This window comes from Balaenoptera physalus (assembly GCF_965194825.1).
Source record: "Balaenoptera physalus genome assembly, chromosome: 20".
Taxonomy (NCBI): domain Eukaryota; kingdom Metazoa; phylum Chordata; class Mammalia; order Artiodactyla; family Balaenopteridae; genus Balaenoptera; species Balaenoptera physalus.
The window spans coordinates 14408671-14436249 of NC_138901.1; the positions used below are offsets into that span (position 1 = coordinate 14408671).

A 27579-nucleotide genomic window follows, 5' to 3' on the forward strand; every position below is an offset into this window, starting at 1 on the left:
TTCTTTATTAAGTGGTGTGGTCATGGGGGAAATGATCCATGCCTAAAAATAGCAAAAGCATTTAAAAACTGTCACTAGTCAGGATCCTATCTGACAAACCTGTTGTCTGATGACAGGATTGGATGTACCTGAAAGGGCCAAAGGAATAGTGTTTAAACATGAAAAACAGTGAGTCACTTTAGGTAACCAGGTGAAACCTTTTTAAGTATCAGTCAAGTTTGCTTTTTCTTTATGTAAATCAGCTTTATAAAAAGCATCTTACCCTGAGATGTAGTTTCTATCTTTAAATCTCAGAAGATGAGTTCAGAATAGACATATCCAGTTTTACAATCATTACAGGTTTCTATAATATAAAAGAGAAAATATTTCAGTAAACTTAGGATATATATCCATAGAAGCTCTTAAAAAATTCTATTTTAATAGCTGGGTGGCCTGACAGAACCAAGTATTAACTGTTTTTTTTTTTTTCCTGGACTATATTAAATGATTTATTCTTGAAAATTTTTTAGAAGTGCACCTGCATCCTTCTCTCTGGATTTTTTATATGATATTCTCCCCACCACATCCTTCTCTCCTCCCCATCTACCCATCTCCTGATGAAATTTGTTAGGAGCCGTGGTACTGATTGCTATTGGTTTCCTAGGGTATGCATGTTGCCCCCATTCATCCCATCCTTGGGTTCCTAAAGCCTGGGAGTATGGTGACCTCACAGAGACTACTGTCCCATTTCGATAGCATCCCTTATCCCAAACTGTGGCTCACCCTGATCTCTCGGTGCCACCTCCTGGAACATGGGGGTGGCATAATGTATCTCCTGAGAGTATTCAGTCCCTGGGTAAAAGACAAGAAACAGAGTTATTGGGCCCATAATCCTAATCTCTGATCACTTGAGGGCAGTGGCTTGCCAGCTACCTTCACAATGTAATGTCACCTCTGGACTTTGCAGAGAGTACTTACCATCTCGGGCTTTGGAAACACATTGCCTTGGTTCTAAGCCTGGCACAAATTTCTCATCTGTACAATGGGAATGATATAAATTGGGAGTTAGTGGTGTTTGTACCAGACAGGGCAGGTAAATTGCTTAGCACTGTGCCTGGCACATGGCTGGCCCTCAGTCAATGTTGGCTGGGATTGTTCTCATTGTTGGCCAAGGTCCTGGGTCTATTTACTATAAAGCAGCAAATGATGCCAGCTTTAAGAGGTGATCATCAAAGAGATTGGAACACAGTGTAGATCATTCGGAACTGATAGAAAAAAATCTCCAAGATACGTCGTTAAGTGAAAAAATCAAGGTGTAGAATGACATATCTATGACATGCTACCATTGCTACCATTTATTTAGATGCTAACATACACATAAAATATCTGTGGAAGGATTTTAAAAACTGGTTATTGCCCCTGGAAAGTGGGATAGGGTGTCGGGATGGGAGGGAGACACTATACTCTGCTTCTGCAATTTTTTACACATGTGTCTGTACGACCTTAAAAATTTTTTAAAGACAAAAACCCCAAACCAACCAAAATCGCCAACAAAGTTCTCTTACCTGCTTGATTTTTACAGATATTTGCATATGTTCCATCTTCCATGGGTGTATTTCCATAGATTCTGGGTGCATTATCTTTCATAGCTTTTCCTATATAAATTGGTGCAGAATCATTAAATTAAACTACTTCAGCCACAGGAGAGGAATTCCTCAGAGTTCTGAAAGAATGACCTGCTCCAGTGGCCTAAACTGTTGTCTATTAAAGGAAAACCATAGACTCAGCAAGGAGTCCATAGCATCTGCTTCTCTAAGGCAGGAACCCTTCTGATTTATTTTCTTGGCTCTGCAAATAACATCCTTTGCCTATCAGGTTATACTTGAGATGGCCAGAGACACCTTTTCTTTCCTTCGCTGAAAAGAATAGGCTGTAAAAAGCTTTGTAATATCTGCAAGAGATAGTAAATTACCCAGCTGAGTTCCATTTAGTCCTGGCCAGTACTCAAGAATATTAATTCCACTTTTGTAAGACCCTACGCTTTTTGTAGGAAGAGGAGACATGTTTTTTAAAAGTATGAGATGCAATAAATTTAAGAGGATTGAAATCATATCAAGCATCCTTTCTGATCACAACAGTATGAGACTAGAAATCACCTACAAGAAAAAAACTGCAAAAAACACAAACACATGGGGGATAAACAATATGCTACTAAACAACCAATGAGTCACTGAAGAAATTAATGAGGAAATAAAAAATATACCTGGAGACAAATGAAAATGGAAGCACAACCATCCAAAATCTAAGGGACCCAGCAAAAGCAGTTCTAAGAGAGAAGTTTATTGCAATACAATCCTAGCGCAGGAAACAAGAAAAATCATAAATAAACAACCTAACTTTACACCTAAAGGAAATAGAAAAAGAAGAAAAGTTAGTAGAAGGAAAGAAATAATAAAGATCAGAGCAGGAATAAGTGAAATAGAGACTAAAAGAAAACAATAGAAAAGATTGATGAAACTAAGAACTGGTTCTATGAAAAGCCAAACAAAATTGATACACCTTTAGCTAGGTTCATCAAGAAAATAGAGAGCTCAAATAAATAAAATCAGAAATGAAAGAAGTTAAAACTGACACCACAGAAATACAAAGGGCTATAAGAGATTACTACAAACAATTATACACCAATAAAGTAGAAAGCCTAGAAGAAATGGATAAATTCCTAAAATGTACAATCTCCTAAGACTCAATCAGGAAGAAATAGAAAATATGAAGAGACCAATTACCATTCAATATGAAATCGAATCAGTAATCAAAAAACTCCCAACAAACAAAAGTCCCAGACCAGATGGCTTCACAGGTGAATTCTACAAAATGTTGAAGAGGAAGGAACACTTTCAAACTCATTCTATGAGGCCAGTATCACCCTGATATCAAAACCAGACAAAGACACCAGAGAAAAAGAAAATTACAGGCCAATATAACTGATGAACATAGATGCAAAAATCCTCAACAAAATATTAGCAAACCAAATTCAACAATATATTGAAAGGATCATACACCATGATCAAGTGAGATTTATCCCAGAGATACAAGGATGTTTCAATATCCGCAAATCAACGTGATACACCACATTAACAAATTGCATAACAATTATATGATCATCTCAATAGATGCAGAAAAAGGTTTTGACAAAATTCAACATCAATTTATGGTAAAAACTGTCAACAAAGTAGGTATAGAGGGAACATACCTCAACATAATAAAGACCATATATAACAAGCCCACGGCTAACATTATACTCAGTAATGAAAAGCTGAAAGCATTTCCTCTAAGATCAGGAACAAGACACGGATGCTCACTCTTGCCACTTTTATTGAAAATAGTATTGGTAGTCCTAGCCATAGCAACCAGACAAGAAGAAGAAAGAAAGGAATCCAAATTGGAAAGAAAAAAGTAAAACTGTCACTGTTTGCAGATGACATGATACTATATATAGAAAATCCTAAAGATGCCACCAAAGAATTAGAACTATTAGAACGAATAAATGAATTCAGTAAAGTTTCAGGATACAAAATTAATATACAGAAATCAGTTGCATTTCTATACACCAAAAATGAACTATGTGAAAGAGAAATTAAGAAAACAATCCTATTTGTAATTGCACCAAAAAGAATAAAATACCTAGGAATAAATCTAACCAAGGAGGTAAAAGACCTGTACTTGGAAAACTATAAGACACTGATGAAAGAAATTGAAGACAACACAAACAAATGGAAAGATATACCATGCTCACAGATTGGAAGAATTAATATTGTAAATGACTGTATTCCCCAAGGCAATCTACAGGTTCAGTGCAATCCCTGTCAAATTAGCAATGGGATTTTTCACAGAATTAGGACAAATAATTCTAACATTTGCATGGAAACACAAAAGACCTCAAATAGCCAAAACAACCCTGAGAAAGAACAAAGCTGGAGGTATCATGCTGTCTAATTTCAAACTGTACTACAGAGGTACAATAATCAAAGCAGTATGGGACTGGCACAAAAAACAGACACATAGATCAATGAAACAGACTAGAGTGCCCAGAAATGAACCCATGCTTATATGGTCAATTAATTTACAACAAAGGAGGTAAGAATATACAATTGGGAACAACAACACAGTAAATGGCATCGGGAAAACTGGACAGCCACATGCAAAAGAATCAACTGGCCCACTTTCTCACACCATCTACAAAAATAAACTCAAAATGGATTAAAGACCTAAATGTAAGATCTGAAACCATATAACACCCAGAAGAAAACATAGGTAGTATGCTCTTTGACATTGCTCTTAGCAATATTTTTTTTGGCTCTGTCTCCTCAGGCAAGGGAAACAAAAGCAAAAATAAACAAATGGGACTACATCAGACTTGCACAGTGAAGGAGATTATCAACAAAACAGAAAGGCAGCCTACTGAATGGGAGAAGATATTTGCAAATGATATGTCTGATAAGGGGTTAATATCCAAAATGTACAAAGAACTCATACAACTCAACATCAAAAAACCAAACCCAATTTAAAAACAGGCAGGGACTTCCCTGGTGGCCCAGTGGATAAGACTGTGCTCCTAGTGCAGGGGGCCTGGGTTCGATCCCTGATGGGGAACTAGATCCTGCATGCATGCCACAACTAAGAGTTCGCATGCCACAACTAAGAGCCTGCATGCTGCAACTAAAAGATCCTGCATGCCGCAACTAAGACCTGCTGTGGCCAAAAACAAACAAATAAATAAATAAATATTTTTTTAAAAATTACCCCATTAAAAAAAATAAAAAGTAAAAACAGGCAGAGGAACTGTATAGACATTTTCCAAAGAGGACATACAGATGGCCAACAGGCACATGAAAAGATGCTCAACATCACTAAATCATCAGGGAAATGCAAATGAAAACCACAATGAGATATCACCTCACACCGGTCAGAATGGCTACCATCAAAAAGATAACTAACAAGTGTTGGCAAGGATGCGGAGTAAAGGAAACCCTCATGCACTGTTGGTGGGAATGTAAATTGCTGCAGCCAATGTGGAAAACAGTATGGACCTTTCTCAAAAAATTAAAAATATGATCCAGCAATTCCACTTCTGGATATTTTTCTGAAGAAAACAAAACACTAATTTTAAAAGATATATGCACCCCTGTATTCATTACAGCATTATTTACAACAAACAGCCAAGCTATGGAAGCAATCTAAGTGTCTGTTGATAGATGAATGGATAAAGAAGATGTGGTATGTGGTACACACACATGCACACACACACACACAATGGAATATTACTCAGCCATAATGAAGAATGAAATCTTGCCACTTGTGACAACATAGACGCGCCTAGAGGGTATTATGCTAAGTGAAATGAGTCAGAGAAAGACAAATACCGTATGATTTCACTTATTTGTGGAATCTGGAAAACAAAACAAGTGAACAAACATAACAAAAAACAGACACATAGATACAGAGAACAAACAGGTGGTTGCCACAGAGGTGGGGGGTGAATGAAATAAGTGAGAGAGATTAAGAAGTACAAACTTCAAGTTACAAAATAAATGTCAGGGACTTCCCTGGTGGTGCAGTGGTTAAGACTCTGTGCTCCCAATTCAGGGGGCCCGGGTTTGATCCCTGGTCAGGGAACTAGATCCCACATGCATGCCACAACTACGAGTTTGCATGCCACAACTAAGGAGCCCATGTGCCGCAACTAAGGAGCCCAGGTACCACAACTAAGGAGTCCGCCTGCTGCAACTAAGACCCAGTGCAACCAAAATAAATAAATATATACAAAATAAATGAGTCACAGGGATGAAATGTACAGCATGGGAAATATAGTCAATAATATTGTAATAGCTTTGTAACGAGACTTATCATGGTGGTCATTTTGTAATGTATAGAAATTTGAAGCACTCTGTTGTGCACCTGAAACTAACATAGTGTTGTAGGTTAATTATACTTCAATTTTAAAAATGCTTTACATTACAAAAAACAAAAATTTTTTAATGTATGAGATGTATACATTTTGACATCTGTTTTCAAGTTTCCTGTCAACTGAGTCCTGGATTTCCGTGAATTAGAACTTTAGAGATGGAAGAAGGCCAAAAGCCTAACATGTATCACTTAGTTCTCTCCCCAGGTCTGACAGTATCTCCCATGGCCCCATTTTACAGGTCAGAACGCTGAGGCTCAGGCAGGTGAAGGAGCCCACTCAATGCCCCGAAGCTCACTGGCAGGTGTCGGTCCTGAGACACAAACTGTCTTTTGTGTAAATCTCAATATTCCTCCGTAGTCGTGTGCCAAATGAAAAGGCCACTTTGAAATCTTAACTAGAGGTCATAAGACGTGAATTATGAAAAGTAGTAAATGGGGTTTAATGCAGTGCTTAAGGTGGGGCAGAGAGAATGAGGCTCTTTTTTGTCTTCATGTACTGAGCTTCCTCCGAGTGGCAGACCCAGGGAGGACACTGACAACTACAAAGCAAGGCTCTGGCGGTCTGAACCCACGACGTCATTTGCAGGCTTCGTGCAAAATGAAAATGCGGGGCCTCTTGTTTAAAAATTATTGGGACTTGTACACCCACGTTCAAAGCAGCACTACTCACAATAGCCAAAAGGTGGAAGCAATACAAGAGTTCATTGATGGGTGAATGGATAAACAAAGTGTGTGTGTGTGTATGTACACATATGTGCACGTGTGTGTATATATATGTGTATATATGTGTGTGTGTGTATATATATATATATATATATATATATATATATATATATATATATATATATATAAATGGAATATTATTCAGCTTTTAAAATGAAGGAAAAAAAATTTTTTTGGCCGCACCGCATGGCTTGTGGGATCTTAGTTCCCTGACCACAGATCAAACCCGTGCTCCCTGCAGTGGAAGCCTGGAGTTTTAACCCCTGAACCTCCAGGGAAGTCCTGAAATGAAGGAAATTCTGACACGTATACAACAGGGATGAACCTTGAGGACATTGTGCTAAATGAAATAAGCCAGTTACAAAAGGACAAATACTGTATGATTCCATTTATATGCAATTTCTAAAGTAGTCAAATTCATAGACAGAAAGTAGAATGGTGTTTGCCAGGGGCTGGGAGGAGAGAGAAGTGAATGGGGAGTTACTGTTTAGTGGGTACAGAGTTTCAGTTTTGCAAGATGAAAAAGTGGATGGCTGGTGTTGGTTGCACAGGAATGTGAATGTACTTAATGCCACTGAGTGTATACTTAACAATGGCCAACAGGGTAAATTTTATTGTTAAGCATATTTTACCACAATTTAAAAATAATATTAAAAAAATTTTTTAATGTATTACAAATTTCAAGACAGTGACAGCGGAGCATTAAACTGTCTCCTTAGCACGGGGCCCTGTGTGACTGCACAGGTCACACACCCACAAGCAGTCTAAATAGGGAAGTCTTTACCAGAGAAAAGAGAACTGTGCTACATGTGAACCGTTCAGGAAGTCCTTCATTACCTTCTCCTTTTGCATCTTTTCCTTCTCTTCTCATTTTCTTCACATCCCATTTCTGATTCCCCTTTCCCTTCCTCCTTGCCCTCACCCTGCTGTCTGTATCCAAAACCCAGGGAAAACAATGGCAAAGCTCCTAAGGAACTTACTTGCTTTGTACTTTGGTAGCATCCAAAATGCCAGAATTAGGATTATTACTATTAGCACCAGAAGCAGAAACCCCAGAAGCAGTAGCTGCAGGCAGAAAGGACAGCTCTCTCCTCCTGGAAGAAGACAGCATTCACTGGTCACTGCACAGCCTTCTTTTCCAATGATATTGAACAGTGAAATGTTCTGGAAAGGGTGATCACGACTGTCTCCCAGGTTAACCAATGTACCCGGCACCCTGAGTCCCTGCCCTGCAACTTGAGAGTTAACTTGTTAGTGAAGTTCTTAAGGTTCATACCAAGTCCATCTTCCACAAGGGGTCATATACAAGGAAGAAAAAGCAGCACAGCATTTAACAGACAGATGTTGGCTACGTTGTTAGGGTCATAAGCCTGAGAACAGCCTGGCCATTTATTGGGCAAAGGCTTTAGTCATGTCTGCATGATTTATGTCACCCAAATACCTACCACTTATTGAGTGTTAATTATATGCAGTCATCGTGTTAAGCACTTTACATGCATTACCTTATTTTTCTCATTGGTATTACTCCCATTTTACAATTAAGTAGAGTAAGACTCAGAGAGGTTAAGTGACTTTCCTAAAGTCACACAGCTAGTGAATTGAAGGCTGGATTTGTAGGCAAAAGCCTGACTTTGGAGCCTGACTCCAACAGGTTGCCTCACTTGTTAGAACTTACTGAATACCCAGGTGTGCGCTCTGATCTTCTGAGGATGAGGCCACATGAGGTATTCAGTGCCCAATTGTGCCTGCTACCTTTGCTAACCTAATTTTTGTTCTGTCCTCCTACCTCAACCAATGTCCCTTCATAAGGCCAGATTTAAATCTAAAATTCTCAGACTCCTCAGAGTTCTGCGCTGGAACATGACAGTACGGGGAGAGCCAGCCCCAGCCCTAGCCTGGCCCCCTTTCCACCCAGGCTCTGACCTGCACCCTAAGGAGCCTGACATGCACGTGGACACCCCCAGCCTGCATGGCCAAATGCCATCCCCTGACTCCCCACAAACAGCTCCCTTGGTGTGGGTCCAGGAATGTTCACATCCTTACCGTGGTCCACCCTTGGGAGGATGAGCTGGGAAGGAGACTTGTGCAGGCCCTGGAAGGTGGGTTCTGATCTGATTGGGTAGGGAATTCAGGTCTAGGAACCTAGAGTAAGGTATAGAAAAGTGGGGATATAGGGTCTAGGCGGACAAATCCCCATGGCTTATGGGAAGCTTATGGGAAGGCACATGGCTAAGAAGCACCAGAGCAGTGCCTTCCAAAACACAAGGTTGGGACAGGAGCCATTCTTGCCTCAAGGAAAGGGTGGCACTGGAAGTCTAGACTCACCAAGCATTAAACAGCCAAGCAGGTGGGTACAGGTGTTGGAAGTGAATTTAAAAAATGATTTTAAAAAAGCAAAAGAAAATCAAGAGACCCAGCAGCTTCAAGAAAGATGCAAATTCTAATGCGACTGCTTAGAACCTGAGCAGTGAAAAGTCAAGACAGGAAGCAGGGTCAAGTCAGGAAGTCTTACTATGGATACAAGGTCCCTTCCTGCCCCAGTTTCCAGGCTTTTCTTTGGTTCCTTTATGGCAGAAAGCAACCCCATCAGAACGTGTGGACCCTACAGAAGGAAAAGCATTTGGAAGCAGGTGGGCAAAGTGGGAAATGGGCGGGCAGAGGAGTAGCTGGTTTCTGGAAGTAAATCCAGATCCTGTTGAAAGAGTTCAGGTCGCCTTTACCTGTTGAGGGTATGGTGATGAGTTGACTGTATTTTGCATGGTCAGGCAATCTGTTTTTAGCTTCACACCTATACTCTTTCCCTTCTCCAGTGTTATTCTTGGTTAAGTTAAATTCAGCAGGCTCCCTTACATTCTTGGAGATAGCTGGTGATATGGCCATGTTTTTTTCAAAGAAAGTATAATTGATGGGCAGAGAGCCGTTGAATGAGATGCAGCGTAGCATTATGTATCTGTCTGTTTTTGTTTGAACAACACTGATGTTCAGCACTGGTGCAGTCACTGGATCTAGAAAAATAAAAGTGCACGTTAAACAGATAAGCAGATTGGGTTCACTCACTCAGTCCACAAACATGGATGGGAGCCCTACTCCATTCCCAGCTGTTAACCCAAAGATGAATGACACTCCTCTTGAGAAGTCAAGTTGCTCACAAGAAGCTCCATCAGGAAAGATCAGTGGGTATGTGGTTAACCCCATGCCTCGTGGCATGAACCAGGTTCCGAGAAAGCCAGAGGGTGGAGGACGTCTCTCTGCTTTGAGGAATCAGAGCGCAAACTTGCCTTTCATCAGCATTCACAATTTGTTTGTGGCAGATAGTATAATTTTGTCAAAGATCCAGCTCCAAGTATGTAGTTGAGAGGTGCTTTTATTCCCAATCATTGTAAGATTGCAGTGGGTTTTTTTGAAATCAAAGAAATCTAAAAATATCATCTTTTCTAACTGTATTGTCATTTATAGAATTCAGCTGTACAATTATCTTTCACTTCCTCCCGAAAGAAGGAAGTAACCCTGATAAATAGAGTCAAGGGAAATTCTTGACTAGAAATGAGTGGGTCTGGTAGGCTCTGTAAGATCATACCCTGTATAATAAATTATATACCTGGGTAGTGGGAGAATCCAGCTATATAATTTATTATATAATTCATTAATAAAACAGTATTATAGGGAAAGAAAGATAATTGTTGAGTATCCATCATGTGTCGGGGTCACTACCCACATTATCTTGTTTCACTTCACAACAGTACTACAAGGTGGACAGCATCATGCCCATTGCACAGTTGAGGCAACTGTGATTCAGGGGCCACAGAGCTAGTAAATGGCAGAGCCAGGGCCAACTCCCAAGCATGTGCCTTTGTTTTTAATAACATTGTGCCAATTTAACAATTTGGCACAGAAACAATGAAATATGTTTCATTGTTTAAGTCAAATCAAAGAAAATAATTTAGAGTCTTCTTGCTCCGTCCCTCCCCTGAGCAGGAATCCCTGTGGCAGCATCCTTGACAGAATGGCACCCAGTGATGGTGGCCTCAAAGAGCAACTTTGTTTGGGAATAGCATCAATAGGATGTTTTTCCTATGGAATTGAAATCTACCTCCTGTAATTTTCAGGAAGGAGGAATTGAAACATTCATGAAGAAGCAGAGAGCATGGACTTCTGAGATAAGATGATTCAAACTAGAAGTACACTTCCCTGAGAGTTTGTAAATGGACTGGTAAAGTGTATCACAGCATCACAGTGATCAAGGGAAGGGAGTGGTGACTCTTCAATAAATTAGTCATATTTTTTAAATTAAAAGAGTCCTTTAATGGGACTTCCCTGGTGGCGCATTGGTTAAGAATCCGCCTGCCAATGCAGGGGACAAGGGTTCGAGCCCTGGTCCAGGAAGATCCCACATGCCGTGGAGCAACTAAGCCCGTGCGCCACAACTACTGAGCCTGTGCTCTACAGCCCACAAGCCACGACTACTGAGCCTGCGTGCCACAACTGCTGAAGCCCGCACGCCACAACTACTGAAGCCTGTGTGCTCTAGGGCCAGCGTGCTGCAACTACTGAAGCCCACATGCCTAGAGCCCGTGCTCTGCAACAAGAGAAGCCACAGCAATGAGAAGCCTGCACACTGCAACAAAGACCCAGTGCAGCCGAAAATCAATCAATCAATCAATCAATCAAGGGGTCCTTTAAGGCTCATTCAGTTGCTACCTTCCCCAGAAAACATTTCCTTAGTCCTCCAGGCAGAACTTCTCCCTCCTCCTCTGCCTCCTGTAGCACTTGGTCCCATCCTCTTAATACTTTTCTACCTCTTATAACATGATCCACTTGGATGTCTCCTGGTCACCTCAAACATAACCTGTTTGAAACTGAACTCTAGTTAATCTGCTAGTTAATGAATCAATTGGTAGGTAGATAAACATATGTTAAAATCCTGTTCTTTTTTAAAATGTTTTTATTCATTCAATCATTCATTTGTTTTCATTGTGCTAAGAACAGTTAACATGAGATCTACCTTCTTAACAAATGTTTAAGTGCACAGAACAGCACTGTTAACTATAGTCACAGTGTTGTACAGCAGGGTCTCTAGAATGCACTCATCTTGCATAACCAAAACTTTATACCCATTCAACAACGACTTCCATTTTTGCCCATCTCCGTGGATGACACCACTCCTTGTCAGCTGATCACACTTGACATCTGGAAGTCATTCTTTTTTTTTTTTTTTTTTGGCTGTGTTGGGTCTTTGTTGCTGAGCACGGGCTTTCTCTAATTGTGGTGAGTCGGGGCTACTCTTCATTGCGGTGCGCGGGCTTCTCATTGCGGTGGCTTCTCTTGTTGTGGCACACAGGCTTAGTTGCTCCGCGGCATGTGGGATCTTCCTGGACCAGAGCTCAAACCCGTGTCCCCTGCATTGGCAGGCGGATTCTTAACCATGGCACCACCAGGGAAGTCCTGGAAGTCATTCTTGATTCCTTCCTCACCTTTACTACCTGTGATTCCAGATCTAATCAATCAGCAAGTCCTGTTGTTTATTTCTCCAAAATATATTTTGAATCCATCCACTTCTCTCCATCTCCACCATTGTTTGTCTCCTGGATGACGGCAAAAGCCTACCAACCGATCCCCAACCTCTACCCTTGCCCTGCCCCACCCAGGATGAATTAACATTGAAGGTGATAAATTGGGCCTGATAAATAGGCCTGACTTGGCTCCCCCTCCCTTTCCAGTCTCACCTGGGGTCACACTCCCCTCATCAGACCTCCAGCCATACCAGTGTCCTATTAGGTCCTTCCCAACAGCCAAGTTCTTTGCTAAGTTGGAGCCCCCGGTACAGGTTATTGTCCCTTGACTAGAGCCTTTTTTCCCTGTCTCTTCACGTAGCTAACCCCTTCTCATCCTTCAGGGCTCTTCTTAAATGCCATCCCTGTAGAAAGGCCTTCCCTAACTACCCTATCTAAGGAGGTCACTCCCCCATCCCCGACCTTTCTCCATCACTGTGCCAGTTTCTTTTTCTTTATAACAATCCAGACAGTGTGTGATTATGAATTTATTTGCTGGGGTACTTGGGTTTTATGCCTCCCCAAATAGACTGTAAGCTCCACCAAGGCAGGAACTAATATATATCCAGGGCTTGGCACATCGGGCATATCATTAAATATTTGATGAGTGAATCAGTGATTCATGAATTTGTGTTCACGGCTCACATCCCTTACTGGGTTGGGGACAAGATCATGTCTTAGGCATCATCGAAACCCTGGCAGCATCCAACACAATTACTTACATGGGGTCGGCATTCAGTAGGTATTTATTAATCTGACCTAAATGAAGATGATACAGGTTTTTATAATCTATTTAAAAAGTTCTACAGGATGGTGTAATTACTGTAACACATTGCAAGAAACTTGTGCATTTGCTTTGAAGGCAGGATGTGGGAAGATTGTATACATATCTGTGGGATGGAAGCTCAGGAAATGAAGACTTGGGGTTTTTTAAATCAATTGATTTCAGGCTTCAGCCTTGCAGAGGAAGCTAGTGGTACCCAGGTTCCCTGATGCCTATTCTGTTGCTCTTTCTGCAAAACCAGGCTGCCCAGTCCAGCAGGAATCTGACCACCAGAGAATATTATCAGCCAGGGTACTGCCCTCACATTATCCACTACATCCCAGACCACGTTTGCATGGTCTTCTTCTTTTTACATTTCATTTACAATTATGGCTTCCATTGAGTTTGTGTTCAAATTTGTCCTAAGATGGTTGGCTCTAATCCAGAGCCCACGGCATCCCTTCAAGTCTTACGCAGAAATTTGCATCTGTAACATGTCTCAGGGAAAGTATCCACCGCTATCATTAGATTGTTAAAATGGTTATAACCTAAAAAGCTGAGAACCGTTGACCTAGAGCAGAGGCGTCCAATGGAACTTTCTGTGATGATGGAAATGTTCTGTGTCTGTGCTGTCTAATACAGCAGCCACCCCACGTCTGTGGCTCTTGAGCACTTGAAATGTGACTAATGAGACTGAGGAAATGAATTTTTTAATTTCAGGTAATTTTAATTAACTTGAATTTAAGCTTAAATAAAACATGTGGCTAGTGGCTACCATACTGGAGAGCACAGACCCAGAGAATCACTCAAAGATTCAATCAGTAAGTCAGGGCTCCTCTGTTTGGAAGACTCCAGGTACATGTATTACCTGGAAACACTCTCTCCCTCTCCCAGGAGTCCACTATCAAGGTCACCTTCATGGATGAGGCCATTAATGCTAGGTTGTGAAAGGCTTGGGGTGGGAAGATGGGAGGGAAAAATATAAAAGTAATAAAATGTGGCTGGGGAGTTCCCTGGTGGCCTAGTGGTTAGGATCCCGGGCTTTCACTGCCGTGGCCCAGGTTCAATCCCCGGTCGGGGAACTGAGATCCTGCAAGCTGCGTGTCGTGGCCAAAAAAATGTGGTTGGGCAGGAAGAGTGGAGGCTGATGGCCATTGCAAAGGGAAGAAGGTGGGAAAAACCTGGGGCTCTGGAGACCCTTGCCACAGGGTCCAACATTGATTCTAAGACTTCTTATTTGAATCTTAAGAGAAAAAGTCTTTTTTTTACCTACACAGTGAGAATCCTAGAGTAAAGCATCTAGAAAATATCTCAACAACTTCTCAAATTGTTGATGTAAGACTTTTTGTCTTGGGCCATCAGCATATTATCTGAAACAGCCAAAAGTATTTGGAGAGAAAGTGAAATGGAATTATTAAGAAAAAAGATCTCAGTGACATACTTGCCAGGCTCTTGAGGGAGTGTTAACAAGCAGAACAGAGAGCCCATCCTAGAACAGGAAAGAATCCCTCCAAATCACAGGGCCTCCGAGTAACAAGCACTCTACTTACCGACAAGTGTGAAGTTGAACTCTAGACTGTATTTTGAACAGTTAGAAACTTGGGCTTTGCATTTGTAGGGGCCCAAGTCACGGGCTTCTGAGATTGTTAGGTTAAAAGTCATGGGTCCATTCTGGATGCTCAAGCATTTCTCACCCCGAAACAAAAAATAGGTGATCCGCAGTGATTTGTACTGGTTGAAACAAGATAGAGATACATTCTGACCCCTCATGACTGCATCCGTTTGTGAGTTCAAATTTGGAGAAGGGAATTCTGGAAAGCAAAATAACACAAGAGAAAGTCCTTGTTAACATCCATCAATAATAACTCAGTGGTTGTCTACCCACATTTCGTGGGTCAAGGTGGTGGAGACCCTCAGTTCCTGGTGAACTTTCCAAAGGTAGGGGACATTTCTTGCCTGCACAGCCAGGCTGGACAGTGTGTGAGGAAGCCTCAGTGCCTACAGAGGCCTCTCCCAGTGAGAGACGGGTAGCCTTACCAAGCTCTTCTGTGCTGGCTAGGAACTGACTGGTCACCAGTACCAGACAAGGCCACTCTGTGACCATATTAGAGCAAGACAAAGACAAGATGACTCCATAATCATGTCTGAACACAGATGAAGACACGAACATGGTCCAAAACACAAAAATGGCCAAGTATCCCTCTAAACTTAACAATATGATTGACTGCTGCTTCTTTATCAGTCAGAGCTTTTGCCTTGCACTGCTCTTCTTATCTTTTAGATAAGAATTATTAAGATTCCCAACCATATCATTATTTCCACTTCCTAAAAGAATCCAATTCATAGTAAAGCCTGCTGCCTTGAATCTTCCTCCAAGCTACCTAACGCAAATCTTACCGTAAGATGCCCTCTTGCTTACTCCATGGTATGCATTTTCTCTTAAAACTCAACTTGGTCCAACTACACGTGTGTCCCTGGTGATCTTTGGCTGGAGGACATTAATAGTTTGTATCTCTAAAAGATAAGGACTCTGGTAAAAATAACAATACCATTATCACACCTAAAAATTAACAATATTTTAAAAATATCATCAGATATCTAGTTAGTGTTCTAATTCCCCCAATTGTCTGATTTTTCTTTTAGGATCCATAATGGTCTATTGTAGTTAGTTGCTATGTTTCTTATGACTATTTTCATCTGTAGACCTTTCTGTCTCTTTTCTTTCCCCCTGCACTTTATTTGTTTTTGTTTTTTTAAAATAAATTTATTTATTTTATTTTATTTTTGGCTGCATTGGATCTTTGTTGCTGCGTGCGGGCTTTCTCTAGTTGCGGCGAGCAGGGCTACTCTTCGTTGTGGTGCACGGGCTTCTCATTGTGGTGGCTTCTCTTGTTGTGGAGCATGGGCTCTAGGCGCACGGGCTTCAGTAGTTGTGCGTGGGCTCAGTAGTTGTGGCTCACGGGCTCTAGAGCGCAGGCTCAGTAGTTGTGCACAGGCCTAGCTGCTCCATGGCATGTGGGATCTTCCCGGACCAGGGCTCGAACCCCTGTCCCCTGCATTGGCAGGCAGATTCTTAACCACTGCACCACCAGGGAAGCCCTTTATTTGTTGAAGATAGCAAGTTGTTTGCTCTGAAGTGTTTTCCATGGTCTGGATTTCATTAATTACATTCCCATGCTGTCCTTTCCATATTCTTCTGTCTCCTGTCAGAGGCTTGATGAAAATCAGATTAGCTTTTATTTAGCAAGAATGCAGCATAGGGGGTAGGGTGTACTTCCATTAGGAGACACAGAATGTCTGGCTATCTCTCTTTTTGTTTGTTAGCAGACTTTGACAATAATTACCCAGAAAGCATTATTTCATTAGAGGTTGCAAAATGGTGATATACCAATTCTGTTTTTCCTTCTTCATTTATCATCCGTAATTATCTGAAGAGAAACACCCTTGTCAACTCTTTGGTTACACTGGGGTACAGTTTGCATAGAAAAGGGAGGATAGGGGACCCTGGTGGTCCAGTGGTTAAGACTCTGTGCTTCCAATGCAGGGGGTATGGGTTCGATCCCTGGTCAGGGAACTAAGCTCCCACATCCCACGGCCAAAAAGAAGAAAAAAGAAAAGGGAGGATAAATGCTTGTTTCTCTTCTGTTACTGACCAATTTTGAAAATAATGAGTTGGTTTCCTAGCATCTTGTAACAGTGAGATATTTCCCTTTATTGTTATTACTTTTTGCTTAAGAATCATTATGAACTCATAGATTTAAATGTATTTGATGTGTCTCAACCCACAACCCATTACAATTATTTTATTCTTATTGTCTCTTTTTTCTTTTGGCTATAGGGAGCATCTCCAAACTGCCTTCTGGATCTTTTTGCCACAATCCCAGTAGTCTCTGATTGCTTGTGTGTTTGAATTTTATTATTTAAAAATGCCAAGGGAAGAAATAACCCTCATCAGAAAATCTGATGTTAAAAAAATAAGATTGTAAAAGAATTAAGAGGAATATAAGGGACTTCCCTGGTGGCACAGTGGTTAAGAATCCGCCTGCGAATGCAGGGGACACGGGTTCGAGCCCTGGTCCGGGAAGATCCCACATGCCGCGGAGCAACTAAGGCCGTGCGCCACAACTACTTAGCCTGCGCTCTAGAGCCCGCGAGCCTGCGCGCCTAGAGCCTGTGCTCCACAACAGTAGAAACCTCCACAATGAGAAGCCCGCGCACCGCAACGAAGAGTAGCCCCGCTCGCCGCAACTAGAGAAAGCCCGCGCGCAGCAATAAAGACCCAACTCTGCCCAAAATAAATTAATTAATTAATTAATTTTAATTTTATTTATTTTTTTTAACAGGAGAAAAGCATACACATTTAATGTAAGTTCACATTAAAAAGCATACACATTGTTTAATGTAAGTTTGGGGTGACGCCGGAGCCCTTGTAAGGAAATGAAGACCCAGAGAAGAGGCAAAACCTGAATGCTTTTTGTGCTGGGTCGGACGAAGCGGCAATGTGGAAAGGTAACTAGAGTCCGTGGGAGGCTGAAGGAGGAGAAAAAATGCTTTAATAAGGTCTGCTTGTGCAGAATTCTCTCGGGCTGGACTTCCCATCCTGAGGATAAGATCATCCATGTGGGGTGATTCCCTGGTTGCAGAGAGAAAGGGGAGGGCAGGTGCCCTCTTGCCCTGCTGCTTCGTGAGGGTTGTTGGCTGGAGGTGATCGTGGCCAGAGTGCATCTTTCAGGGTGTGTCCCACCGCCTTCCATTCCCCCCAACACCCCCCACCAGGAAGAGTCACAGCTGTGAACTGCTCCATGCCTCACTGAACCAATTTCTCAGCCCTGAGAATAGGTCAGTTTTGTTAAGCAGCTGTGTCTTATTTTAGGAGGCGGTGTTGGGGGTGGTGTCCCGCCAAAGTGAGGCCTTTGTATGGGCAAAGCCATCAGCGTTTAATGGGAGGTACTTCTGTAGAAACAAAGAAAAAGCCAACTGTCCAGCCTGGTCTGAGTCCAGAGGGTGGTCAGCTGGGGGTACTTCCAGGAGGGTGGTCTCCGTGCCTCCCTGGTTGGGGGAGGGGCAAGGGCAGGTGGTGGCAGTTCTGCTGCTCTGTCTGGGCCGCAGTTGGAATGTGGCCGTGGCGTCGGGTGAACTCTGAGCAGCCCCCACCCCGGCATCACCGAGGTTGTCCACATGTAATCTGTGTGATTTCTCTGAAGTTTATACTAAGTCGTCAAGCTTCAGCTTGTAGGGAAGTTTTCATTTTTCGTGATTCCAAGTCAGAAAGGTAGGAGAGAAATTGGAAATGTTAACTGCTGACAAGGAGACGTGGCCGTTCGACACCCCACAGGGTGTGCTGTACTTTTACTGAAACAGAGTTCTCCCCCTACAATCACCCTGTTCTTAATAGAGATAATTGAAGATTAATTTGTTTGCAAAATCAGTCTGGTCTCATTAAACTTGGCCTGATTATTGATATCAGTGCAGCAAGAGTAGATTGAACATGTAGGTCTTTTAAGGCTGCTTTGCTGGAACTTTTATAAGGAATTCCAGATTAGACTTTTAATAGGCTCTTGAGGCTAAGAAGCCAAGTCAGCAACTTGTCACCAGACTGTACCTTCAGTACCCATGAATTTGGGTGAATGCCTCTCTTCTTAATGTCCCCAAGACATCCTGAGAACCCTGGACCTGCTAAGAAGTGACTTTTACTCACTTGTGAGTAAAAAAAACAAAAACAAAAAAACAAAGAGGAATATAGGGAAATGTTTTTATATCACCTGCTTGGAAAAAGTCTTCCAAGTAAGACACACGAAATAGGAGCCATAAAGAAAAGACTGAAAAAAATAACTATCCTAAAACTTTAAACTCCTTTATGGCAAAATTAAGAGAAGTAAAAGGCTAGAAGAAGATACTTAAAACATAAATGAAAGCATAGTATTCTTTTTATATACATAAACCGACAGCAAATTAATAAGAAAAAGACAATCAAATAAATGGGCAAATAATCTGAATAGGTAATTCCCAAAAGAAGAAACAGTGCTGGGGCTGAGGGATGGCTTGGGTGGAGGAGGGGTTTAGACCCCTCAAAAATGCCAAAACCTCCCTCCTTCTCCTTGATCAGGACAATTAATATTTTCTCAGCCTTATGTAAGCTCAGCTTCAAGATGAGACCTTGCCTTTCTTTCCAACCAGATAGCCATCCCTAAATGTCCTTTATATGGATGTACTAGAGCTTTCACAGTCAACAAACATGAAAAAGAATCTCAAGTTTATGAGTGATGAGGCAACCATGAATTAAAACAACATGGAGGGCTTCCCTGGTAGCGCAGTGGTTAAGAATCTGCCTGCCAGTGCAAGGGACACGGGTTCAAGCCTTGGCCCGGGAATATCCCACATGCTGTGGAGCAACTAAGCCCGTGCACCACAACTACTGAGCCTGCGCTCTAGAGCCCGCAAGCCGCAACTACTGAGCCCACGTGCCACAACTACTGAAACCCACACGCCTAGAGCCCGTACTCCACAACGAGAAGCCACGACAATGAGAAGCCCACACACCTCAAGGAAGAGTAGCCCCCGCTCACTGCAACTAGAGAAAGCTCGCACACAGCAACGAAGACCCAACACAGCCAAAAATAAATAAATTAATTAATTTTTTAAAAAACAACATGGAGATATTATTTTGTACTCATCAGAGTGACACAGATTAAAAAACTGATTGTATCCACTGTTTGAGAGGGTGGGAAATTCACACTTACGCATGTGCGTGGCCAGTGTTGGTGACCATGCACCAGTTCAGCGTGTGGGGAGAGCAACTTAGCAGTATCTGTACCAATTCAAATGGACATGCCCTTGGACTCAGCCATTTCACTTCTAGGATTTTATCCTACGTGAGCTCTCACACACTCATGTGTCCACAAAGCATGTTGTGTACAATGATGTTTACTGCAGTATTGTTTCTATTACAAAGAAAAAAAAAATGGAACAACCAGTAAGGGGATGATGGTTCAATGAATTATGGCCGTGGGACTTCCCTGGTGGCACAGTGGCTAAGACTCCGCACTCCCAGTGCAGGGGGCCCGGGTTCGATCCCTGCTCAGGGAACTAGATCACATGCATGCTGCAACTAAGAGTTCGCATGCCACAACTGAGGAACCCACAAGCTGCAACTAAGACCCGGTGCAACCTAATTAATTAATTACTTTAAAAGATATTAAAAATTATTTTTAAAAAATGAATTATGGCTGAGTCCTATTATGAATTGCCATGCAGCTGTTGAAAAGAAAGGAACTAAATCTACATCTTCCTCTTAGAAAGATGTCTGGGATATATTGTTAATTTTAAAAAGGACAGGTCACAGAAGAGTTTGTTTACTATGATATTGAAACAAAAAGGACTGTTAATAGTGGTTGCTTCTGGAAGTGGAGAGGGGAGAGGGATTGAGGGGATATAACAGAACTTTCACATTTTATAGTATAGTAACAACAACGACCTGAGCTAGCATTTATTGATGGTTCCTCATATACTCGGCTCTGTGCTGAGGGACATGACTTGTCTCAGTCCTCACAACAACCCTCCCAGGGAAGTGCTTTTATTTTCCCCACTTCACAGAGGATAGAAATTAAACTTTAAGTGGTTTCCTCGTGCGCGCAGGCTGCCAGCTGGAAAACGGTAGAACCAGGGTTAGGACCACAACAGCCTAGCTCTATGGTGATAAACTGCCTCCCAGGATATATTTTTAGTGTTGCTTGACTTATTTTACAACAATTATGTGTTGATTTTTCTAATTAAAAAACAACAACAGAGAAAGAAGGAACCATTTCATTGTAAAAAAAAAAAAAAAATCTCAATATTTTGTCTCTGAGTCTCAGGAAAGATTCTCCAACTTCCTTGCTAAAATCACTTCATTTTAAACAGTAGGTCATGGAAACGACTCTCCCCTTTGGTTGTTCATCAGAAAGCACCGAAAAACCTGTTCATGAATGCACATGATTTAAAGCTGACAGTCTCACCGTTTCGGTGAAAACAGCTTTAGTACAAGAGAGAAGTAAATGAAACTTACCGTTTGTTTTTCTCATTCTTTCACAATCCAGTGCAGCCTTTTGAACTGAAAGAGAGAAAAGGAACATGAGAAAACTCTTTTTCCACATGTTGTTTTGGTTTGGAGAGTCAAGCTTCAAAATGGTAAGTGAGCCTTATACTTGACAGCAGGAAAAATGCCCCCAAAGAACAGTCTGTTCAAATGGCCCCCACGTTCTCCTAAATGAAATCGGGGAGGAGGGCATAGGAGGCTTGGTGGCCCCCGTGGTTGGTGAGTCACATAGAGAACTTCCTCCTTTTTAACCAAATTAGAGAAATGAGAGTTGCATGGACAAGCCTGACATAAGATGACTGGTTAATGTTACCCTGTGCTCCTCTGTGAGCTCTTGTAGGCAGAGATGTGACAGGTTGCCTTTAATTCAGGCTGGCAGGGAAGCTGGACAGTGGGAAAAAGAAAAAGTATTGTCTTTATGCAAACCCACCCAATCGTCTCTTTCTAGATACGACCTGTGTCCAAAGGAGTTTAGTGGAAGTTTGGTTTAGTCTTGGGAAGCAATATTGACTGTGTAGAGAGACACAGAGAAACATGGCAGCAGAAGTGCCTGATTGTGTTAAATGCTGGCTTCTAGGCCCCACTCCAGGCTTACTGGGGATGAAACCTGGGACTCTGAATTTTCACAAGGGCCCAAGTGGTCTCAGAGTCTCTAAATTACAACCCTGAAGTGGCTAGTGATTCACTTCTACCCTATCCAGAATTCTCCTGAGTCTGCGAAATGGGTGCAGAAGTGGATGCATATTTTGCGGTCGCCAGCCTGAAGTGGAGAGTGGGAAGGGGTGAGGGGTTCCCAAGTGGTGGGAGCTGTGATCAGGCTGGGCCACTTGGGTTACTGGTTCTTTTTTTTTTTTTTCAATTATTATTTTTAAATGTTTTGACCACTCTGCGCGGCTTGTGGGATCTTTGTTCCCCCGACCAGGGATTGAACCCAGGCCTCCGCAGTGAAAGTGAGGAGTCCTAACCACTGGACCACCAGGGAATCCTGGGTTACTGGTTCTTGTTGCCACTGAGGGTTGGCCCTGTAGGTCTCTTGCATTCCTGTGGACAGGTGTCCTCTCTGTGGGGGACACAGAGGTGCAGGTTCTTTCAGATCATCCAACCTCCAGTATTAACTCACTCCCAGTGCTCCTTTCTCGGGCTCCCCAGGTCCAGCCCGTGGTGGTCAGTCATTCCCAACCTCACACCTGGCCACCACTGGGGGTCTGAGCAGAGCCAGGACCTGCTGCCGTCACCCCCACTTCCTCCCTGTCTGGCTGCCACTGTCTGGAAGCAAATCATCTTATTTAGCCTTCAGTTCATAAAAGGCCTTTATTTCCTTCTGACAGTAAAAGTTACTTCTCAGGCACCCACTCTTCTAACAAAGATGGCACTCAGTGCTTGACGGTGACTTCATACGGTAATATTGGTGGCAATTTCTTTCACTAAAGAACCCCACAAGTTTAATCTCGGGTGGGATGACCCTTAACGCCAGAATTTCCGCTAGAGGGAATCAGAGGTTTCGTTTTTGACATTTCCCAGGAGTATCTCATCCATCCTGGCCTGAGCAGAGGGTGCAGCTGGGTTCCCGAGAACTGTCATGCCCAGAAGATGGGGCGTCTTTAGAAAAGCTGACGTGTCTGGGGCATTTCTGTGTGTGGAACTTTCAGCTGGGGCAGGAAGCCTGCAGACCACAGCTTGGATACAAAGACAGCAAAGGAAACCAGAAGTGCTACTTAGAGCTGTTAGTAAACGTTGCTAGGACTACCTTAGCAAGGCCCCGGAAAAGGATCGTAGTCTGTCAAAGGTTACACGACAAATCAGCTATGAAGTCTCAAGTGGAAAAAGAAAAAGTTATCCGTGGACCTGGCACATTCCTTAGGGCCCAAACCATGGCAAATCCACATTGTTATGGCCCACAATAATTCACCATATTGATAAGCTTGATGACAATAAATATAGTCAAACAAACAGTAAAGTTAGGCTTTCTGTTGTCTAAGAGCTTTACACTGATAATCTCATTTAATCCTTATGAAACCTCTATGAAGTGTGCAGAGGTATTATTAAATATGTCACAACCAGTAGAGTAATATATAAGTCAATGCATGGATCAGATATTTAAAAATATATTCCACTACCCCTAGTTTATCTCTAAATAAACTAAGTTATGTTATAAAACTACTCAACGAGTGATATAAATTTTTGAGCAAATCTTTAATAAAATTATTCTCATAATTTCCAAAATTTTGTTGATGTTTAGAAATAGTTGGTATGGTCTTTTGAAACAGGGCTCACGTTCCAGGATGATTGGACATGGGGAACTGCCTTGAATTTTTCCAGTGAATTCCTTGAAACTGGTGGCCATTGGATAACGTGTAATCTCGATAAATTGAGAATTTCTCTTCGCACCAGTTGTTCCTGGTGTTAAATCCTCAACTCCTGATGAACAAAAACAATGATAAAATTTTAAAATATTCCAGCCCTTATAATGTTGTTTGAAATTTTTCTATATCCAAAATTTCTGTTATCTTATATTTCTAAATCACAAAAAATAATTTAATCCATTGGTTTAATTTCATTTATCCTTCACAGAACTTTACAAATACCATTTAGTAGTGTCAGGATTCTATAAATTTAAATGACTTTAGAATTCATTTATTTTCACTTTTGCCCTCAAATAACATAACAAATGTATTTTTATATAATAATTTATTTTAAAGTATTATATTTTCTCTTGGAATTGATACTTTATTTTGTTTTGTTACAAGAAATCATGCCATATTTCTTCATTGTTATAGCATCTTCCACTTCTCTTTCATTTATCAAATTAACCTTGTAAATCTGAAAGTATTAAAATCTCCACATGATAATAAAACTATAGATTTATAATAAAAAAAAATTCCACATGAAAAGATGTTCAACATCACTAATCACCAGGGAAATGCAAATCAAAACCACAATAAGATATCTCCTCACACCTGTCAGAATGGCCATCATCAAAAGGACAACAAATAACAAGTGTTGGCAAGGATGTGGAGAAAAGGGAACCCTCATGTACTGTTGGTGGGAATGTAAATTGCTGCAGCCACTATGGGAAACAGTATGGAGGGTCCTCAAAAAACTAAAAATAGAACTGTCATACAATTCAGTAATTCCCCTTCTGGGTATTTTTCCAAAGAAAACAAAACAATAATTCAAAAAGATACAGGCACCCTTATATTCATTGCAGCATTATTACAACAACCAAGCTACAGAAGCAACCTAACCTGTCCATAGACAGATGAATGGGTAAAGAAGATGTGAGGTATATACACAATGGAATATTACTCGGCCATAAAAAAGAATGAAATCTTGCTGTTTGCGACCAACTGGATGGACCTAGAGGGTATTATGCTAAGTGAAATAAGTCAGACAGAGAAAGACAAATACCATATGATCTCACTTATAGAATATAATATTACAAGCCAATTGTACTTCAATTTAAAAATATAAATAAATAAAAGTATTAAAATTTCTGTTAGAATAGCCCTAATTAAGCATAAAACTCTCTAAAATGTTTCCTTTTCCTAAGATTTTACCATTTCCGTTAAAATGAACAGGCAAGACTTCATAGTTTCCAAACTGTGTGGCTGTAGCACCTCCAGTTCTCCATAAGGTCCAGTGGCCTTCCAGTTTTCATTGTCTCAGTTCCCAAGTCTTGAGATATATTACTTAATTCTCTCTGATGTTTATTTGATGAAAGAAGGTAAATTAAAAGTTTGTCAGGCTTCTTCCTCTTCCAGGGATGGTATCTAGAGGCATTCAGGATGGTCCAGCATTTGACATGCCGTCATAAGCTGTTCCATGATACAGCCTCTAACAAAACCAGGCTGTCCCGAACCCCTGGTAACAGAATTGTTTACCTTTATACCAAGAAGGTTGGGAAGGCACCAAAATTCGCATGTGGCATGTGCCCAGGCCGACTTCGAGGAGTTCGTGCTGTGAGACCTAAAGTTCTTATGAGGCTGTCTAAAACAAAAAAACATGTCAGCCAGGCCTATGGTGGTTCCATGTGCGCTAAATGTGTCCGTGACAGGATCAAGCGCGCTTTCCTCATTGAGGAGCAGAAAATCATTGTGAAAGTGTTGAAAGCACAAGCATGGAGTCAGAAAGCTAAATTTAAAAACTGAAGCTTTGGGACTTCCCTGGTGGCTCAGTAGTTAAGAATCCACCTGCCAATGTAGGGGACATGGGTTCAATCCCTGGTCCGGGAAGATCCCACATGCCGCGGAGCAACTAAGCCCGTGCGCCACAACTACTGAGCCTGCGCTCTAGAGCCTGTGAGCCACAACTATTGAGCCCGTGCACCATAACTACTGAAGCCTGCGTGCCTAGAGCTCGTGCTCCGCAACAAGAGAAGCCACCGCAACGAGAAGCCCGCGCACCGCAACAAAGAGTGGTCCCCGCTGGCCGCAACTAGAGAAAGCCTGCGCGCAGCAGCGAAGACCCAAAGCAGCCAAAAATAAATTAAAATTACCAAAAAAGAAGCTTTTTTGAGTAATAAAAAAAATTTTTTTAAGTTTGTCAGGAAAATACTTTAAGATTGACATGATTCACATCTTTAATTACATCACTCAGAGGTGACTATAGAGGGTTTGACACCACCTATCTGTGGACGGGTTCCTGAGCAACAGAGCCTGAGACGGAATTCTTGAGCATGTGATTTACCGAGGGAGTGATTGAAGGAGAAGGGAAGGGCACTGGCATGTAGAACAGGACACGGGAAGCAACTAAGCAAAGATGAGGGTTCAGCTGAACTTGACGCACTGTCTGCTCCCATGGGGTGATGTGGGGTGTGAGTTGTGCCATGGGGTTTGGTCCATCTTGTGGCAAGGGAGCTGGGTTTTTACACCTCCCCTCCATTGTTCAGTCATGATCATGGGCCTGGGGGGGAATGTGCCTAGAACCACTCAGGCATCTCTGGACAAGCTGTCCTCCAGAGAGGATGAGCCACTCTACCCAGTCCAGAGGAGGGGAATGGGGCCTGCCCGACAGCGCTTGTCTAGAAACAGTTTCTAAAATCTTGGCTGAAACTCCAGATTTCCCAGACTTCCTCTCTACCCTGCTCTAGTATTCCTGCTCTGTACAAAACCCGGTAAGGTTTTCATGAAACATCATGGAAACCATGTTTCTCAAGCACGGACAGTAACATTTGGATATAGTATTTCACATGTTCCTTCCCCTTTAAGAGATGAACAAAAACAAGTAACTATTTTTGAAGACTTGAATTTTACATTTTAATTTAAAAATACATGTTAGGGAAATAGTTTCAAAATTTGTTTTCTTATTTCAATAGTTACATTTTACAACAAGCAGGACCATTAATTTAGGTCACAGTGATACACCCATGCTTTTTTATTCTTTTTTGAAATTCATTAATTTCATGTCTAAAAATACTTAACTGTTTAAAACTGTACACTAAATTGTGTTAAAAATTCTGATAGAAGTTTCTGAATATTCTCACTTGCTTTATAGATATAATTTTGATTTTTTACGTTTCCAGAATTTTTATTATTTCAAATACCTACGTGAAACAGATTTAAGGTATTCTTTTCATTATTTTGCTCACTGGGTTTGTAGAATTTATCAGAGCAATGAGCTTTGCCAGAACAAGATTACCATTCTGATGAAATATATTTAGTATTTTCAATTTTTTACATCATAACTTCTGAGCCCCATTTGTTCACAGCACAATTTTTTTTTTAAATTTATTTATTTTTGGCTGCGTTGGGTCTTCGTTGCTGCACGCGGGCTTTCTCTAGTTGCGGCGAGCAGGGGCTACTCTTCGTTGCGGTGCGCGGGCTTCTCACTGTGGTGGCTTCTCTTGCTGCGGAGCGCGGGCTCTAGGCACGCGGGCTTCAGTAGCTGTGGCACGCAGGCTCAGTAGTTGTGGCTCGCGGGCTCTAGAGCGCAGGCTCAGTAGTTGTGGCGCACGGTCTTAGTTACTCCGCGGCGTGTGGGATCTTCCCAGACCAGGGCTCGAACCCGAATCCCCTGCATTCGCAGGCACATTCTTAACCACTGTGCCACCAGGGAAGCCCCCGCAGCACAACTGCTGAGTCCTGTTCATATTTTTTGTTAGAATAATTAAATTGGTTTTCATTCCAGAAATAGAAATCATTTGCTTTATTTTGTACTGCTTCTTGTACAGTGTAAAAAGACATTCTGGGCTGTTCTGATTTGAGCAGAAGATGTTCTGGGCTGCAGTTCACTATTCATTTCATTTCTGATTTGTTCCCACAGATTCTGTACTTTGTTGAATAGTGACGCCTAGACTTCATTCCCACCCAGAACCTTAGAATGTGAGCTTATTTGAAAATGAGGTCTTTGCAGACGTAATTAGTTAAGATGAAGTCATGCTGGTATCCTTATAAGAAGGCAGCTTTGTGATTCATCGTAGGGGTTAGGGCTGGCAGGGACTCTGATAATTTCCTCTTGTTCTCCAGTTCTCCTGCATCAAGATGGCTGGGCTGCTGCTGAGGAGGGGTCTCCATCCCTGGGCTCTGGAG

General features: G+C 41.8%; 1 protein-coding gene and 1 pseudogene across 2 annotated transcripts in view; one reads left to right on the plus strand and one right to left on the minus strand.

Annotated features, from left to right (window-relative positions):
- The window catches only part of MILR1 (mast cell immunoglobulin like receptor 1), a 29991-nt gene extending 8872 nt beyond the window's left edge, over positions 1-21119 (minus strand). The window contains exons 1-7 of the mRNA XM_082442175.1: positions 21023-21119; positions 14529-14789; positions 9387-9671; positions 1545-1634; positions 958-1014; positions 763-831; positions 263-343 (exon numbers count right to left, since the gene is read on the minus strand). Coding sequence (XP_082298301.1) covers positions 291-343; positions 763-831; positions 958-1014; positions 1545-1634; positions 9387-9671; positions 14529-14789; positions 21023-21110 — 903 coding nt within the window. The 5' untranslated portion in view covers positions 21111-21119 and the 3' untranslated portion in view covers positions 263-290. The remainder of the gene's footprint in view (positions 1-262; positions 344-762; positions 832-957; positions 1015-1544; positions 1635-9386; positions 9672-14528; positions 14790-21022) is intronic.
- Positions 21120-24837: 3718 nt separating this feature from the next.
- On the plus strand, positions 24838-26369 carry LOC309650593 (large ribosomal subunit protein eL34 pseudogene; annotated as a pseudogene). Its single transcript has one exon. The product of its transcript is annotated as a large ribosomal subunit protein eL34 pseudogene (transcript).
- Positions 26370-27579: the final 1210 nt, after the last annotated feature.